The 14396-nt window shown below is 42.2% G+C and overlaps 1 protein-coding gene across 2 annotated transcripts in view; it reads right to left on the bottom strand.

Moving 5' to 3' along the window:
- The window catches only part of LOC131109919 (cytohesin-3), a 21314-nt gene extending 7427 nt beyond the window's left edge, over positions 1 to 13887 (bottom strand). Inside the window, exons 1-7 of one of the 2 annotated variants that reach the window (XM_058062448.2) lie at positions 13490 to 13887; positions 3054 to 3136; positions 2677 to 2741; positions 2224 to 2290; positions 2000 to 2118; positions 879 to 959; positions 688 to 800 (exon numbers count right to left, since the gene is read on the bottom strand). In XM_058062448.2, the coding sequence (XP_057918431.2) occupies positions 688 to 800; positions 879 to 959; positions 2000 to 2118; positions 2224 to 2290; positions 2677 to 2741; positions 3054 to 3136; positions 13490 to 13508 (547 nt within the window). In that variant the 5' untranslated portion in view covers positions 13509 to 13887. Of the gene's footprint in view, positions 1 to 687; positions 801 to 878; positions 960 to 1999; positions 2119 to 2223; positions 2291 to 2676; positions 2742 to 3053; positions 3137 to 3220; positions 4335 to 13489 lie in introns of those variants that run through there. The other variant, XM_058062449.2, reaches the window with a different exon arrangement.
- Positions 13888 to 14396: the final 509 nt, after the last annotated feature.

A 14396-nucleotide genomic window follows, 5' to 3' on the forward strand; every position in this document is an offset into this window, starting at 1 on the left:
TGTAGGCCACACAGTCAGGAGACTTTTTTTCCCGTGCGTTCATGGGTTTTCCCCTCCCACATTCCAAAAACATGCTAGGTTAATTGGCGTCTCTAAATTGTCCGCAGGTATGAATGTTTTGCCGGCCTCGATATATTGACATGTGCATGCGTGTTTGTTTTCCTCCTCTCTCTAACAGGCTAAACGACAAGAGGGTTCGCTCCATGCATGTGTCTCAACACCTGGGCACGTTGGTTCCACAGCGGAGTGAACAGAGTGAGTGAACCCTCCTGTCTCTGTCCCAGTGGGGAGAGGTGAGTGCACTACTTGCTAGCTAGCTGTGTGTGTTGTGTTTTGCCCCCAAATTGTGCCTCCACAAGCATCTTGTTTCACTATATAAAACACGTTGAAATATTTACCAGGCTGTTGTTGTTAGTCAGCCAGGTTGTGTCTTGGTGAATAATGGATGTTCCGCGTTTGTCTCTGGCTGCTCATCTGCTGCACAGAGCCGTTATGTGTAGTTACTTTAATCTGCTTAAATCTTATTGAGCCTTAAGTTACCCCAGCTCTTACAGCTGCTTGTATTTAAAGCAACTAAAGTGTATTCCAGTCTGGACCCTTGGGTATTGTCTCGTGTCCTAACACCTAACACCTAACACAGCTTGTGTGGAGGCAAAAATCAGCTTGTAGTTAAAGTAGCCTGCAGACCTGTGGACTGGAAGACTCCAGGGTTGCACTGGCAGTAGCGTGACGCGAAGGCCTCCATCATGCGGTCGATCTTCTGAGCTTCACCCGGCAAACGGAAACTCCACAGGAACTGCCTGTAAGGAAAACAGGAAGTTAAAGGGGTGAATCCGTTGACATCATAAAGCATCAGAATGTGTTTAACTTGAGCTGACCGTAGAGCTTGGACGAGGTTGAGATCTGCAAACTCGTGCAGCTCCACAAACGCCTGCAGCACCTTGATGTTGAAGTCATCCCTGGTGAGCAAAAGGATGTGAGCAACAAGAAGAGGGTCCATATGAAAGCAAGTAACCAGGTGTTGAAGTGGGCCTTGTGTCTTTCCTCAGCATTCCTGCCATGATTGCTAATTTATTCACACAAGATGCTGAGAGGTGGCGTCTGGAAGCAGCTGGCTTGTGCTCAACGTTTCCAGCCCCTTAGGGCATTTTTGCAAGCGCCTGACTGGAGAAAAACAGCTAAACCCAAAACTATACACTCACTGGTTTGTCGGACCGTTAGAGCGTCCACCATTGTGACCCAAAGTTCTGATATAATAACATTCTTCAATTATTCGATCTTGGGGTTTGTTTTGTCTCGTGCAGAACTTTGTTGCTGCAGCCAAATAAAACAAACCCTTCCTTATGTGCTTTTCTGTACAGTAAGTCCAAAGAAGCATGCATAATGCTAACAGCGATGATGCATATGTGATGATCCACCACCATTCATCACACAATAAATGCAAATAAGTTGGATAATTTAGCTGACCTCCACATATTGCCATGTGCATACGTGTCTTTTTTCCCCTCATCCTTCGCCTCCAAACAGGCAGGAAGAGAGTTTGCTCCATAGAACAACGACATGTTTCCCACCTTTTCTGCACTGGGTGTGTATTAAAAGGTCCCTACCCATGCAAAGCTACATTAGTGATAATTACAGAGTGTCAAGCCTCAGTGTGGGTTTTGTGTGGTAGGTGGTCCATTTGATCACGATCCAGGAATGAAGGATTTTTTTTGGCAATCAGAGGAGGCCCCCCGCCCGAGTTGTCGCACTCTGATAGAGAATGTGTGTTTCATTGTCAGCCAAACACAACGGATGTGATGGGAGGTTTTGCGAAGCTCATAAACTGTTTTCATGTCAGGCAGTTGCACATCATAGAATGGATAATATTATATGATGATACTAAATTAAAAAAATTGAAATAACATTGTTTTTCATTTGCTAGCATGCTTAAAAGTCATCTCTAGTGGTTGCATTTAACAGGATTGAAGTAAATAAAATAGCTGCTTTCCCATCTCACCGCTCGCCTAGGTAGTCCCCGATGATGGTCTTGTTGAGACCTTCGCCTTTATAGAGGAACTGGGCAATGTCTTCTGGAGTGTGCTGAAGGAGGTCGTTCTCCAGCAGGAACTGGATGCCCTAGAGGACAGGAAAAGGAAGGTGAGATGGCAAATCTCCCCACGAGACAATGGTAGATGATTTGCTTGCATGGCATAATGCAAGAACAGTGAATAAGAAGGCTACCTTTTTAGGATCCATGTTGAATTTCTTTCTGCCCATTGCGATCTGCTTGTTTCTCTGGGAGGTTTTACTGGAATGCATTTGGAGATACGGTTAGGAAGTAGGTAGATCTAGTTGGTCTACAAGAGGAGTGTCCAAATTATAGCCTGAATATACGTTGAATAAAATGTTTTAAAAGCTGAAATATTGATACTAACGACTAATAAGAACCTTAAAGAGAGAGTTCAGATTTTTTTGACATCCCCAAAATTAAACACATGATTAGTTTGAGTCATCTATAGAACAAAAACATAAGCATTTGATATAAATAAGGGGCTAGAGAGACGACCTGCTATAATATAAACAAATTGATACACTGAGATAAAAATGTGACGGCCTTATAATAGTAATAATAATATTTTGCAAGCCTGCTCACATACGAATAAGTCAAATGAAATTGTCAAAAGAGCATCATACCTCTCCCCGACACACGTCAGCTGCTCGATTTCTGTCATGACCTCCGCAATCTCAAACTTCAACCTCTGAAGGACACAGTATTAGATACAAACAAGGTAATAAATATGTTCAGTATTGCATATTCTGCCTTTGCAAAGACACGGTGACTACAATGTTTGGTTGTAGATAACCGTTATGTATGCCGGCAGGCATTCTGCAGTCATTGTATTATTATTTGGCTGTTAGAGCTATTATTTTCTGACCACTGTAAACAACAACCACCATACATAAACATGTATAAATGCGTGTTAGAAGACAACTAGATGATGCGATGTCAGCAGACATTGCACAGGAATGCTGAAAAGCCGAAGCCAAACTCAAATCCAAATAGCACACACCTCGATGTCGTCGAGCAGCTCTCGCTTCCTGCGCCGGATGTTGCACAGCTCATCTCTCTCCTCCAGGGAGAGATCCTCGGGAACTGAAATGCACGATGGAGAAAATGCAACTTAAGCACACACTCATTTGTATCCCGTCCACATTGCATAAACACACACACACACACATCAAAAGGCGCGTTTGGGCATTGCCGATCCTGGATCCAATCTGGCACCTCGGAGCTGTGAAGGATCAGTAAAACATCGGGAAAGCACTGACTGTTTCACCTCGAACTCGCTGGAGCAACACACATCATGAGGCGACGTCTTCAGTCTTAATTAACTGGAGAAAGACGGAAAGGGTTTTAATTAAACCACTTCAAAGTGACTTGGCCCAGGGGATAATTCTATTAATAAAACCAATCCAGATTAAGTTTCTCCCGTACTGAATTTGGTGATTTAACGCGGCCTCCAAGCTTGGAGGCTTTTACAGCTCCAGGAAAAACACGAGAAAGCAGAGCGGATGAGTCACTGTTAAACCTGCGTCTCTTTATCTCAATCTTCTCCATCCTACTAAGGCACATTAAGCATGTTTGATCTTGCTTCATTAAGCAAAAGCAGCACAAATCTCTCCACGGGGCTATCATCGCCTACATGTTGTTGAGGGAGACCATCGCTGGATCCCATCCCTCCTCAAACTTAACAAAACAAGGTCACTAAGTTTAGCGGGGAAGCGTCCATCCCAATTCATTTCATTGACCTCCCGACTTGATATGCAACCATGAAACGCTGCGTTTAGAGTCAGGTAAACTGTGAAAAGGGAAACAGCTGAGCCATTTCCTGTTTTTAAAACAACTTAACTTGAGGCCATGTTTCAGTTTTATTCCCATCTGCTGTGAAAAGTATGGTGACAAAGAGACTGAAAATAAAGACGTTAATTAGCGCTTCTTACCGCAGGCCCTTTTGCAACTACACTGGATATTAAAAGCCAATTAAGCACTTGTAAGAGTAACTTTCAAGGCTCCTCTTTTTCTGGCCTATATCCAGTGAAAGGAAAACTGCACTTTTTATGGAATTTTGCCCATCGTCCACAATCCTTATGTGGGATTCGAACATGTATGTCTTTCTCTTTTGGGTGTGTTGTGAAGATTTAAAAACAAATAAAAAGAGACAGCTCCTGGAGATGCTGGGACCGCTTATCATCACGAGGGTCCCAGCTGCCTGGGTACACCCCGGAATGGCGGCCAGCCAATCACAGGGCACATATAGACAAACAACCATTCACACTCACATTCATACCTATGGACAATTTGGAGTGGCTAATTAACCTAGCATGTTTTTGGAATGTGGGAGGAAACCGGATTACCCGGAGAAAACCCATGCATGCACGGGGAGAACATGCAAAATCCACACTGGAATTGAACCTTGGTCTCCTAGCTGTGAGGTCTGCGTGTAAACCACTCGTCCACCATTCAGCCCGTTCCAACCATTCATCATTTAGAATTGTTTTCTGCATGTAGAATTAATTATTCTGTATAAAAGGCATTTTGTTGATACTTTTTGGTGTCTGGAATGGATTAATTGGATATGTTTCACATTTCCAATGGAAATAATTGCCATGGTTTAGATGCCTTTTCGGTTTTCAATTGACCTTATGTAACAAATCTATAACGAAAACAACAGTACCACTGTATATAATTATTTCTGAAGAAATGATCACACATCAATTCAACGGGGAATCAAACAGACGAACGCTATACATTGCAAAGTGCAAGGCCATCTTGGAGATTACTCATACGGCGATGATGCACAAAAGCATGCAACCCTGAGCGTCTCATGCCCGAGGCCCTACATTAGCTAATGAGCTAATGTCTGCTAGCTGCAACAACAAGCATGATTCCAATCTTTACCCACTGCAAATCTAATGAAATGTAGATATTGCTCCATTTTCGTAAAAGACAGCTACCATTACTGGCAGCACTATTGACGGTTACCATTATCCTTCCAAACGTATAATTTGACTGCACTCACGTCTTTGCTCCAGCGGGTAATCTTGTTCCGAGATTGTGGAGGGGCTTTTCTACAGAGGTGGTCTGCCAATTACATTATTAACACACTTCCTTAGCGACCTTCCATGACTCATTCCCTAATTGAGTTTCCTCAGAGCAAAGGAGGCATTAGAGCAGGGGTCTCAAACTCAATTTACCTGGGGGCCACTGGAGCTAGGGTCTGGGCGAGGCTGGGCCGCATCATGTTTAAAAAAAAAAACAAACAAAAAAACGCATTTATTAAAAACAGAAAAATGAATAAACTTTGCTTTGGTTCCGATTTTCTACAAGAAAAGCTCTGATAAAACATTCCACTGTTCTCAAACATCTTCATTTTTATTTTTCTACACAAAATAAGATCAAGAATAAAGAAAATAAATCAATCAGTAATAAATATAATAATAAAACGGCAAATAATAAAAACTTAAGAAACCACATATAGTTGGTGGGTAGACAAATTATTTTTTCAGATTAAAATTAACAAAGCATTATTAGAGCCCTGTAGAAATGACAAAACACGACTATAGTCACATTTATACTCTTTTTATTTACAACATATTGCGCAACTGCAGGGTCTTGAGACACATGCTAACTCGCAAACTAGAGAGCTAGCGACCTAAACGGTAGCCTTCAAGTTATTTCCTTTAAACTTAAAAAGCCAAAAACTTACCACTTCCACACGGATAGGGAGGATAACTATTAACAGTTATTTAACCTTTAACATGAACATTAATCAAACGTGATATTTTTTTCTGGGTACATGATACCATACAGCATCCATATCAAACTTGCGCGGGCCGCACTAACATTAAACTTTCATATCAAGGCGGGGGCCTCAAACTAGTGTCCTGTGGACCACATTTGGCCCACGGGCCGCATGTTTGAGACCCATGCATTAGAGTAACAATACCACCAACCTAAGCCCACTTTATTGATAATGCATGAAAATCAATGGCTGTGTGAGCTTCCTATGTATGTATTAGAGATCTACAATATGAAATCCACAGCATCAAACAGTGGGTGGAGAAAAGGTTTAGCATCACTCCTCCCCCAAAAAACAAATCCCCCCCGTAAATCTACTTTAAGGAGTAAATCCTCTGTTCCTCTGTGCACCCGAAGGGAACAACTGTCCCCACTGAAAGCATTTACTGAATGTAGCAAGTCCTTGTCATGCATAACCACAATCATAACTTTCATTGTCAGACATTTGTCCAAGTGGACCACCCGTAATGCTACCGAGCGGTCACGCAGCATAAGAAGCCAGGTTCCGTGGAGCATGAAGTAAAAATCCCACGGTCACTTTCCTCGGGCTGCTGGCCCACTCTTCACTGAGGATTTATCCATGATTCAGTGGCTTTAAGCGGCCGACTACCGAAAAATATGACCCCTGTTGCTCTGCTGGGGTGTGGAGCAAACAAGTGTAATCTAAAGCCTGCCCCCCCCCTCTCTCAATGCCTCCCGCTGTATAAGCATTGGCATTACTGCCCGGGGTCATATAGACACACAGGCGGACATTTGGTTCGACGGGAACACACACAGGAAGGCCAGCTGGCATTAATCCCACACATTCCCCCTCCCCGTCCATCTTTAAGCCCAGCGCGGGTGGAAGTGTGACGTACGGCAGCTTATACGCAGATGTTACAGCTGCCCGACTTTAACCTACTTTAGAGCTGGTGAATGAAAGGCAGCACGTGAAGCCGCAGAGAGGCATGTGGTGATACTTTGTTAATGGAGGTGTTTGGGCTTTTAGCCACTTGCAAAAATCATAGTTTCATCATATTTCCATTATAGTCTGCTTCTCGTCATTCCATATTGACCCACACCTGAGACGGTATTTTGATACATTTGTGAATAGATCCAATCCAGTGTCGGTCAGCAGAGGCTAAGTTATCTCAACTAGAGCTGGTCCAGTATTGACTGAGTCGTCCTAAATTTGCAAATTTTAGTGGACCGGGACTTTTCGACTTTCCGTGCTGCAGCTAGCTAAATTTACAAAATAAAACTGGTAACATGGCATCAAATACATACATTTATTAACCCCTTCCTTCAAATCAACTCTCTTTTCCACTTCCTGTTCCTGTCTGAGCTGCTTGTTCGCTAACGCTTAGCCGAGCAGTCAAACAACTTCTCGGGCGAGGTAGACACCGCAGATATGTCAACGTCACCGCCATATTGGATGTGGCAAAAAAAAAAAAAAATCGGGAAGATGCCTAATTCATGTTCTTCATGGAATTGTACCCAGCGGTTTACAGTCCGAAAAAGATCTCACTGGATTAGCTTTCATTGGTTAGGCTGAAAAAATACATTTGTTTGTATTTTGGTCATAATGACATCATTTTATGCACAGAATTTGTTGACTTTGTGGCATAACGCTGTGGCTTGATACTGTGGATTCCTGCAATGAAGCTTTCCTGTACTGTACTTCACTCATACTGTACAACTAGCATACTAGTAGTACTATACCTTGCGTGAGAGGAAAGATTTGGCTAGCTTCTAGTTGTAGTTTTAACTACCTCACAGAAGATCTGGGGCTCAAGGAGCTGATTGCTCTGGTTAATCTGTAGTTTTTGGGGAGGATAGGGACCTCCTGCTGGGAGTGCGTTTTACTATGGGGGTGGTCGTCCTTCCATCACACATCTGCTCAGCATCAGCGCGGTGATAATATTCAAATCGATGCGCCGACTCTGATCTGAGAGCTTCTGCTGTGCTATGTCGGCAGGCCAAAATAATCATCATGCGAGGATTTGATCGGCCTGAGAATGAAACATAGTGATGCTGTTTCCTCTGGCATCTGGACACGGTTAGGTTCAATCCGAGCAGCTCTGTCATAGTTCACCCTCAGGTGACCATGCAGACTAACGCTCTACCTGGGAACTAATTAGAATCCATCCTTCTGCAAAGTTTATTGTTCTTGAAGATGCTAGTGGTGCTTTATTTGCAGAATTAATACAATCAAATAACAGCCTGTGAGCTTTTATGAAGCTACGAGTCAAACTGATGTAATAATTCCAAGCAAAGCCACACTAGATACTAGATACGGCATGATGACCTACCACGCAGATATAGATAGATGACACATATCCAAAGGTTCATTTCCTGACACACACCTCTGCCGCCTGCTGCAGGCGTCTGTCAGATTTGATGGACAGGAAGCAGAATGAATGTAATAATCCTCCCTGATAAGAGGCCCGACGTTATTGCGATGTAGATCTGTGTTTACGCTGTGGCAGCGGGTGAGAGCAAATGACTTCTCTGATAAGGTCTTCGGTGAACAGGATGTACATCTGAGGTCCCGCCCCCTGCATGCTGTCAGGGGCGCTACTTATTCACGGATGACCTGTACCATCTGTTGGATCAGACATTTGACCATAGCGCAGAATAAAAAACATATATGTGGATAGAGAGAGTACAGGAAATGAAAGAAAGGTGTGTAAGGATATTTTATGAAGGTAAGAGTGAGGAGGGCGTTCATGTAGTTCTCCGTTACAACTGAAGAAGCCAAGAAACACACACGGACCCCTCCCCTCATGTTTTGTATGCGCAACTAGAGCTCTGTCTTCCATTAGCACCTTACCCAGTGACACTCAAGTCAGGTATGTTTAAGAACGTATGCTTTTCAATGCTTTCTGTTGAGGGATGATTTGTTTGTTTACAGTCAAACCTCAAGTAGAAGGGCAGGGAAAATAGACAGTTCGGAATTTGTCCAAAAATATGTATTTTAAGTCGATACTCATATTCACTCTTCACACTCTGGCTTGCTGCCAAAACGTACCTTCTCAACCTGGTGTGTGTGCACCACTGTGGAAGCCTATCTCCAATAGTGCTACGAAAACTCAGCATAGACACACTCATTTGTGAACGAATTAAATAAAGAATATCTTTTTAGTCATCGCTGTTAAAGTCCACTTGCATTAGGACAAGATGAGCCAACCAGATCCAAGAAATTGATGAAGTACATATCTTTTTTGTCCGACAAGAACATAATTAAGATTGTACTCTCGTAATGCCTCCTCAGTGCCTTTTGTCTCCCATTTGCTTGGACTCTTGACGGGCAATAATTCCAGGAGAGACTACCTCTCTGTTCACAGTAGCAAACCCATCCCATCCACCTACACACACACACACACACACACTCCCATGGTGATGGGAACACGCAAAGAAGCTTCTTAATCAGCTCCATATGTAGCCTCCTCTCTCAGCTCTTAATAGTGAATTCTTTTACAAGCTCCTGTTCATTCTCAGGCACATGTACGTGCCAATACTATCTGGGTCGGAGAGTGTTTGTCCCATATTATATTCTATAATGTACACTATCTTTAATCTTCTAATGTTGCCCCACAAAGCGTGTAATCTTGGCAGTCAAAATCAATTCCCGCTCTTTACAAAATCTCTTAAGCTCTTAAACAACACCATTGGGCGACGACTGTTGAGTCGTAAATCTTTGCAGACACACAAAGGAGACATATTTTTGTTTAAGACAGCCTGCAAGACATTTGGATGGGCTCAATCCGGTCTGGCTCGATGCTTTTATAGCAATGGATCTCCCCTCCCCACTCCCCAGCGCTAACAGCACACATGAACAGGAAATCAAGACTTTTCCAAAATGACTTGAAAACAAAGACAAGATTGAATTAATTATGGGGTGTTTTGTTTGGTAGAGTGATGGATTCCTTTGACGATTTTAGATTTTTATGCCCATGAAAAATGTGCCTCTTGCGGTATATTTACATGGACATCCACACAAAGATTGAATTACATTTTTATCATTGACTATAATAATAATTATAGATACATATATCCCTATAGATGGGAGGGAAACATCCCCACCTCCAAATGGTGCACAACCCCAAGTGACTGTGTGGTGCCCTCCCACACGGTGCACCCGGAGCCACAACAAAGTGAGTGAACCCTAATCACACGACTTCCCCTTGACCCACTAATTCCCCCCAGAACCGCACTGCTCGATGCCAAGAAGTCACACATACAGTGAGTGCATTCAGGCTCTTCCAAATGCTGTCTTGTGTTGGGAGTTTTTCCCAGGGGTCTATAAGGTTTAGGTGTGCATCATTCCTAAGTGCACACTAAAAGGCCCTTACAGACAAAACAGTAGCTAAGTGGTTAGATACTACTTGCGAATTTAGCACTAGACCCATGCACCTCACCTGATGTAACCAGGAAGTAACAAAGTAAAGGCTACTTGCTAGAAATCCAATATTACATGAGGACACATGACTACTAAAATAAATAATAATAATGAAGCCTAGTCTGCAGTGCAAATAAAACACAGCGGCACATTTTATTCTGCGCATAAATAAGTCTGGACTTCCTCATCAATGACAACCCTCACTGAAATAGAAGCCAAGCCGTATTTAAAGCTGCAGTACAGAGTAATTGTGTTGTTTTTGTTGTAGGGTTCTTACAGTTCCTCCATGCAATAGACCCTATTTATTTATTATTCTATGCTAAAATGTGCCTGATGTATTGTATTGTACATGCTTACAAAGGCCATTAAGTCCAAGAACCTGAGTCAGCGCTAGAGGGGGTTTTATTTGTTCAGCCGTGGTGTGTCATTTCATATGCTTTGCTCTGTTTTTCTCACATTTAAACATATGTTGCACAGTTTGCACGTGCAATATAATCATATATATAAATAAATAGTTTAAATGTACGCACACGCTGCAATGACAACAGCAGAGCCCCAACAAATGTGAGTGAATAGCATTGAATGTGACACAGAGATGCACAGGAATGCGACATAGTGTTGTGTATCTGCTCTCAGTTGACAGGCTCCTCTTGTTGTTGGCGGCAGTTTCCATTGCCAGTGGTGACAAACTTATCTCCCGTTTGCGTGTGATACCAGCCCGACCCGGAATGAAGGTGTGCATGTGAGCAATGTTAAGTGATGTGTGCAGCGGCGACCGTGCGACTTAGCGAGCGAGAGTCAGGCGAAGCTCGTCATCAGATGAACATTTATGGTAAGTTATCTGAATAATTCATTTCAGAGCAGGACTGTTTCCAGACAGATCACAAACGCCGTGTCTCGGCACACTTTGACAGTCACATGATCAACACGGACTGCGAGGGTGTATATTTGTAGGTGTACGGTGTTTTTGGGTGCAATTTGGCACATGTCAGTCATAGCTTAGAGCAGGGGTCTCAAACTCAATTTAATTGGGGGCCACTGAAGCTCAAGTTTGGGTGAGACTGGGCTGCATCAGGTTTTCCAAAAAAAAACAAAAACGCATTTATTAAAAACAAAAAATTAAAAAAAACTTCGCTTTGGTTCCGATTTTCTACAATAAAAGCTCTGATAAAACATTCCACTGTTCTCAAATATCTTACTTTTTATTTTTCTACACAAAAAAGATGAAACATAAATAAACAAATCAAGAATAAAGAAAATCAATCAATCAGTAATAAATAAATATAATAATAATAATAATAAAACGGCAAATAATAATAAAAACTTAAGAGACCACATATAGTTGGTGGGTAGACAAATTATTTTTTTCAGATTAAAATGAACAAAGCATTATTAGAGCCCTGTAGACATGACAAAACACGACTATAGTCACATTTATACTCTTTTTATTTACAACATATTGCGCAACTGCAGGGTCTTGAGACACATGCTAACTCGCAAACTAGAGAGCTAGCGACCTAAACGGTAGCCTTCAAGTTATTTCCTTTAACCTTAAATAGCCAAAAACTTACCACTTCCACACGGATAGGGAGGATAACTATTAACAGTTATTTAACCTTTAACATGAACATGAATCAAACATAATAATTTTTTCTGGGTACATGATACCATACAGCATCCATATCAAACTTTCATATCAAGGCGGGGGCCTCAAACTAGTGTGTTTGAGACCCCTGGCTTAGAGAGTTCTACCACCTTTGTGAGGTAAATCAATCACTGAACAGAAGTATTGGAGCATCCAGCACAAGTTAATGAGTCCAACTCATCTCCTGATTGAATAATTCATAATAAAACGTGAAGATTAAGAATGTCCAAAGGTTACTCTTTGCTACATTTCATCTCACTCAGCATCCAAACACTAAAAAGCCTGTTCACCCCAAGATGATTAATATGCACTGGCACTTTCTCTTAATGACCATGCATTTTTTGAGTACAGTAAAGCTTAATGAAATGAGTACATTCCAATTGAGGCTTGAGGTTTTGAAATGTGGAAGTGGGAGATGAGGATGCCTGCTACACGGCTGTCGCTAATCGCTCACAGTTTAACTGACAAAACTGTTATCAGACTGTTTACATTCGCTTTCAAGGTGGTTGGGATTATCTGGCCGGGAGTATACCGTGTGTGTGATAAGAGAGTGGGTAGTGGTCCAGGACACCATACTGGTGTGACAGGTAAAGGTTCCGTAGCGTTGTTCGGTGTCACAATAGCGCACTGGAAGTGTGTGGCCTTTTAGAATGTTGATGCTGGAAGTTAGCCAGTTTTTGTGTGTCGGTTGCTTTAATGCTAATGAGCTGTGTTGTTTATTGTTTGTCCACACCCCGTCTCCGCAGAGTGCTTTGGTCGGAGAAGTGCAATGGTGCGCTTTGATGCATGTTTACTCTGTACTTGTCCAATGCAATAGATGCCAATAGATGCTAACCCTCACATACAACTACATAACATTAGCGCTAGCACTAGCGCAGCTATATGAGCTACAGAGCCAACATTAACGTTACATCTTCCTGGGTTAGCCTATTTGCTGGAGCTAAATCAAACTTACACTTTCTCTAGCATACTGGTTGGTGGTTGGCAGAGCACCATGCTTTTAAGATGTGTAGCAAAGCCTGTTTTTTTGGGGGGGGGGGCTGGATAGTGGTTGGCGGATCCACCGTGAGGAAAGGGCGCCTCTTTTCTCAAAAATAATAAACACAAGTGAGGGAGATGATAGAGTTTTGTCTCATATGATGGTCATATTATTATTACCATGTCATTAAAAAGTCAATTTTGCATAAAAAATTGACCTTGGTAGCTCTACTTATACAATAATAAACATTGTAATACACTTTTATATGTAAAGTTAAACTTTGGGGTTTATATATCATGCAAAATAATAAATAAAATAATAAGTATAATAAATAAAATGTGTCACACTATTCTGCAGCATTTGGTGACACTGGATTTCATCACATTGGTGACTTTTGGAAGAAGGAAAAAAAAAAGCTTGTCTGGCTGCCATCCCATTCATCTTATCAATTCCCACCAGTTTGCAGACTTCAAATGCAGGATTTTAAAGCTTAGCAGGAAGGCTTCAAGCAGACGGAAGGGGGAAATGTTTTTCAATGTTTGCACAAAAAGTGCTTGATTTTGAACTGCAACGACGCACACGTATAACGTGCATCCATGCCTGCAAGCTGGTGTCAAAAGGGGGGTGAAAAAAAAACCTTACCGTGATTGTCTTCATCCATGTTGGTTGTAGTGGAGACAGGGCAGTGTTGCACAAGGTGTGTCTGAATGAAACCTCCTCTTAAATGAATATCTTGTTTTCCCCTTTCTCCTTTCTTTCAAACGTGGGCTCCTGTCGTTGACAAGCCGGCGTGTGTGAGCCTGGTCCGGGTCAGACGTCTTGGCTGGAGAGCAGGCAGATGATGATGATGATGGTGATGATGGCGAAATGAAAGGTGTGGATAACGGCGAGTTTGTCTGGAAATGATGGTGAGATCCTTAATTGCGAGGTGAGATGTGTGAAATTGAAATGTGTGTCCGCGATGCGATGAGACTGTGGAGCCTCTCCGTGATTCATCCCTCTGCGAGTCTCTCCACATTCGCTTCGCTGCAACCGCCGCTACGTCATCAAGCCCCGCCCCATCAAACAATAGACACACACACAAACACACACACGTTCTCTGTTAAACGAATGAGGACGTTTGAAGAGCTCATCGTGGAAATGTAGTGTCGTGGAACTTTTAGTGTTGAAAATAATAATAAATGATCATTGTATCTAATATACTATACTAATAGGTGATGCTAATATTTGGCCAATTTTACCTTAAACAAATGGAGTGTTCAAATGACTTGCAAAATAAGATAGATTACTATTGATATTGACTCAATACAGTATACAAGTAATACAATAATACAATAGTAATATACATTCATTCATTCATTTTATACCGCTTATCCTCACGAGGGTCAAGGTGGATGCTGGAGCCTATCCCAGCTGTCTTTGGGCGAGAGGCGGGGTACACCCTGGACTGGTGGCCAGCCAATCACAGGGCACATATAGACAAACAACCATTCACACTCACATTCATACCTATGGACAATTTGGAGTACTTAATTAACCTAGCATGTTT

Source organism: Doryrhamphus excisus, linkage group LG2 (assembly GCF_037039965.1).
Source record: "Doryrhamphus excisus strain RoL-2023G ecotype Guam linkage group LG2, RoL_Dexc_Guam_v1.1, whole genome shotgun sequence".
NCBI classification, from domain to species: Eukaryota; Metazoa; Chordata; class Actinopteri; order Syngnathiformes; family Syngnathidae; genus Doryrhamphus; species Doryrhamphus excisus.